The following is a 4949-nucleotide window of genomic DNA, read 5'->3' on the forward strand; positions in this document are numbered from 1 at the left end:
GAGAACAGTGCTAAATGAGGACTGGTCTCTTCTCCTCAAAGTTGTTAGATAAACAGACACAAAGCAATATGCCTGAAAGTACTTTCTGAGTATGGATATTACCTATGACTACAGATTGGTGTTAGAGGCTTATGGTGAATTACAGAGCTAGTGCATGCATGCGTGCCTGCTAAGCTGCTTCAGTCATGTCCGACTCTTTGTGACCCTGTGGATTATAGCCTACCAGACTCCTCTGTAATGGGATTCTCCAGGAAAGAATATAGGAGTGGGTTGTTGTGCCCTTCTCTAAAGAGCTAGTACCTGCTATCAGAGAGCTATATTCTGCTGGGAAGCCAAGCAGACGTTGATGGAATGAAGAGAAATATTCAGATCTGATAATTACTAAAAATGCCTTGAGAGGCCACAGAGCTTATGAATTGCTGCTGAGTTGCACAGTGACTGGCGCCCCAGAAACATGTCATCAAGCTTTTTGTGGATGAGAAAGCCTCCATCTGTTGCAGAGGCCTGATGCTCCCTTAGCTTGACTGGGGATCTTATGTGCAGCCTCTTGGATCCACAGGTTTATTAGAAGAGCTTGTTCACCTGCTCCCTAAACACCTGCTTCACCTGTTTGTTCCTGAGGGTGTAGATGAAGGGATTGAGCACTGGGGTCACCACAGTGTTGAGCAAGGCCACCACCTTGTTCCTGTCCTCCCCCTGGCTGCTCTTGCCTGACCGGACATACATGAAGATGCAGCTGCCATAGAAGAGAGAGACAACAGTGATGTGGGAGGAACAGGTTGAGAAGGCTTTCCACCTCTCCTTGGCTGCAGGGAGGCGCAGGATGGTGTGGAGGATGTGGCCATAGCAGGTAGCCGTCACGGACAGAGTGCCCAGGAGGCTGACGTTGGCCAGGATGAAACCTAGAAGCTCAATCAGACTTGTGTCTGCACATACGAGTTCCAGGAGTGGAAAGCTGTCACAGAAGAAATGATCAATGATATTGGGACCACAGAAGGGCTGCTGAAATATGATGGAACATGGAATGGCTATAAGAAGGAATCCCATGATCCATGAAAAAAGAGCTAACTGGACACAGACTCTTTTGCTCATGATGGTGACATAATGCAAAGGATTACATATGGCCACATACCTGTCAAAGGACATCACTGCCAGTAGGAAGAACTCTGTGGTACCCAGGAAGAAATAGAGGAAAAGCTGGAGAAAGCAACTGGCTAGGGAGATGGTCCTGTTTCCAGTCAGGATGTTGGTCAGCATCTTGGGGAAGATGACTGAGGTGAACCAGATCTCTAGGACAGCAAAGTTGTGGAGGAAGTAGTACATGGGGGTGTGGAGGCGCCTGTCCATGAGGGTGAGGACCACGATGAGGAGGTTCCCTAGTAGAGTGAGCAGGTAGGTCAGGAGGAGCCCCAGGAAGAGGAGCATCTGCAGCTCACAGGCCTCTGAGAGCCCCAGCAGGATGAACTCGGTGACAGTGGTGTGGTTCCCCATGGCTCCTCTGACCTTTGCTGGGAATGCCCAATCAGTGGTGTGCAGCATCAGGAATCATGATGTTCTGGATCTGAGGACATTTGGAATGTATAGGAAAAAGTGCTGAATGTACCATTTAGAGTTGTAGAAGTCCTTTTTTTGTTCTTTCTTTCTTTCTTTTTTTTTTTACCAAGCCTCTTTGAGGCTACCTGTCTCTTTTATTGCCCCTGGTGTTTCTACATGGTAACGAGTGGTGTTGACAGGGATGCTAAGTAAACATCCTAAACCAAAAGTTATTCTTGCTTGTTTTTGTTAACTGAAATTTTATTTCTGTTCCTCAACAATTCCTTTGCCTCTGACTTTCATTACCTTTCACTACCTTTCATTTTTATCTTTATTCTAATATTGGGTCTTCATTCATAAGTAGTCCCTATTTGAGGCTGACAAATATTTGAGGCTGGAAAAAATAGCAAAATGGCTAAGTTAAGCCATTTTACTTAATTTAGTCATTCACTGTACAGATCCATACTCCTGGGTAAACTGATTATTCATAAACACTCTATTGCTATTTCAGTATTACCTGAAAATGTGATGCCTTTCACTAGTTTTTGGATTAATAAAGAGAGAAGAGGAAATCTATGAGAGAAAAGCACAATGCTTACCAATCAAAAAGAGAATAATCCAAGTAATGTATGCACAAATAAAAATTTGTTAGTGGAAAAAAATTTGTTAATGGGAATTTGGTATTTATCCTAATGTGGACATTGGATTTGTCCTAATGTGATAGATCCATAGTCTCCCGATTACATATTCCCATGGGCTCAAGATACAATAGACCCTTTGTTTTTAAAAAAAATTTTAGCTGTTTTATATACATAGGTTTCAGCACATGGCATTTCAGCTTGGAACCATCAGCTTTTCAAATCCTATTTATCCTTTAAGTCTCTCCTTAATGAGTGCTATCATTTCCATAAAATCTTCTCTTTTGAATGCATGAGTCTCTGTATCCCTCATAATTTTATTATATATCACAACTTTTATTGTGTTTTATAGTTGTTTTTCATCTTTGTATTTTATATAGCCCTTAGAACAAGTTTCTTGAAACAATCAGCTTTAATAGCATGTATTGAATGAGTGAACAATACCGCAAATATCTGTGGGATGGATTTGGTGGTTTTTGACACACAATAGATTGAGGATGTGTCACTTACGTGGTACTTCACAGAAGACAGAAATCTTGCTGTCATGTGCCAACTGGCCCATCTGAAGAGGGTTTGCTTTTCCTCATGAGAAGGTGGAGATGTCTCCCCACAAACATTCTCTAAGGAGTAACTCTCCATCTTTGAGATAGTCTGGAGTTTGAGCTAGTAAATAGAGGTCTGTTTGGGTCTGCTAGAATGCTTCCAGCAGAAAACAAAACAAAAGCAAAACCCCAAACCTAAAAAACAGCTCTTTTTAAAAGTCCGCCTCCCTAGGGGGCGGGGCTCGGCGGCCGTAGTGCGAACCATGGGAGGCGGCTGGTGGTGGGCTCGAGCCGCCCGCCTTGCCCGACTCCGCTTCCGGGGGGCGCTGCTGCCGCCTCCACGGCCCCGGAGCGGGGGCGCTCGGGGGTCCTTTGCCAGAAAAAAAAAAAAAGTCCGCCTCCCTACAAGTTTCCTTCCTTAAGCATTATCAACTACTCACTTAATTATCAGACAGAACTGTAACAACAATTATTTTTCAGTCACTGGAGAATAAGATTGGGACCCAGTTTAGGTACCTGGGGTGAAGGAAATGCTAGGGGATATTAGTAGAGAGGATGAAATGGTCAACTATATAAACTTTACCTTTCTTATGGTTTTGCCTTCTCTTCAGCACAGGCTACACTAGTCAAAGTTATTCCAAAGCTACTATTGTATCTAACATTTGTTTACAGGTATTAAAGAGCACAAAACAGTTGATCAGCCTCAGAGAATATAACTAAGGGCTCTTCACAAGGGGTTATTTCTAGGCTCAATATCATTTATCTTCTCAGCAATTTGAGAAATAACTCTTTGTGGCCCAATCATGCAGTTCATAGGTGAGTCCAGGTGGTTGAGAAACTTACCCAACTCATTTTAGAAGAGAAGCAGGATCCAATATGAATATGATATCCAGACACATCATCAGGAGCTAATAGAATGAGTATCATTTAGGCAAAGTCCTGATGGAACATATTGGGAAACAAATAGGAATAGAGACTAAGGTGAAGAAGAATTGGCTGGGGGCGGAAGGAGAAAGCTCTGGGCTCATACTGAATCATGAAGTTAGCACAGATAAATCATGAAAAGACACTGTGATTAGCCCAAGGATATGTCTCACAGACAGGATGGCTAATAAACTTTTTATTTTTTCCCTACTTCAAATGGGAGGTCAACAGCTGGGTGGGACAGTCTTCCAGATACAAAGGGAAGGGGTCCACTTCATGAGTTCAGGTATTTCTCCTTTTATCCTTCAGACTTGGTGAGTGAACTGGGAGACTTGCCTGGCACCCTGAGAGCCTAGGCATGACTGCACTATTCACCCAGACTATTCATTGTTTTAAGGGTCATTTATGCAGTACCTGGTAGGAAAGTCTTTGTGGGTGCCCTGGAGGTTTGTCCTGCCTCTCTATAGTTCTAGTACTTAGAAGGAGGGTGAGATCTTCTCCTTCTAAGGAAAATCATTAAGAGTTTCAGGCAGACTTGATGCTCTCCAGAGCTTTGGGTTTTTCAAGGGGACAGCTACACAGAGCACAAGGAAGGACAGACAAATTTCCTCAATGTGAGTAACTTAATGGTTCTGCCTGGACAAACATTGGCTTGCCTAGCACTGACCTGGATGGTGGGACTGAAGCTACAGATGAGACCCAGTGTGTGTGTGCTCAGCGTGCTCGAATATAGAAGATAAGTGCCAAGAAAAGCATGGTTTGGGGAAGTCACTGTTGCTCTGCCATCTGTGCAAGGCCATAGTGGAGATTACCTTCTGGCCCAGGGTTAGGTTTCTAGCTGCCCTCTGAAAAGTGAAAGTGTTAGTTGCTCAGTTGTGTCCAACTCTTTGGGACCCCATGGACTGTAGCCCACCAGGCTCTTCTGTCCATGGAATTCTCCTGGCAAGAATACTGGAGTGGGTTGCCATTTCCTTCTTCAGGGGATCTACCCGACCCAGGGATTGAACCCAGGTCTCCTGCATTGTGGAGAAGGCAATGGCAACCCACTCCAGTACTCTTGTCTGGGAAATCCCTTGGACGGAGGAGCCTGGTAGGCTACAGTCCATGGGGTCTCGAGGAGTCGGACATGACTGATGTGTCTTAGCAGCAGCAGCAGCAGCTCCTGCATTGCAGGCAGATTCTTTGCTGTCTGAGCCACCAGGCAGCCCTCTAGGGAGATTCCAATCAGGCTATCTAAAATACACTACTCACAGGATTTCAGAAGATAACCTGGTTCACATGAGTATATCTTGAGCTTGATCTGAGTGCAGAT

General features: G+C 44.4%; 1 protein-coding gene across 1 annotated transcript; it reads right to left on the minus strand.

Moving 5' to 3' along the window:
• Positions 1–564: 564 nt before the first annotated feature.
• Positions 565–1491, minus strand: OR6E1E (olfactory receptor family 6 subfamily E member 1E). Its single transcript, NM_001390200.1, has one exon. The coding sequence runs from the start codon at positions 1489–1491 to the stop codon at positions 565–567; it is 927 nt and encodes a 308-aa protein (NP_001377129.1).
• Between the last annotated feature and the right edge of the window lie 3458 nt (positions 1492–4949).

Source organism: Bos taurus, chromosome 10, assembly GCF_002263795.3.
Source record: "Bos taurus isolate L1 Dominette 01449 registration number 42190680 breed Hereford chromosome 10, ARS-UCD2.0, whole genome shotgun sequence".
NCBI lineage: Eukaryota > Metazoa > Chordata > Mammalia > Artiodactyla > Bovidae > Bos > Bos taurus.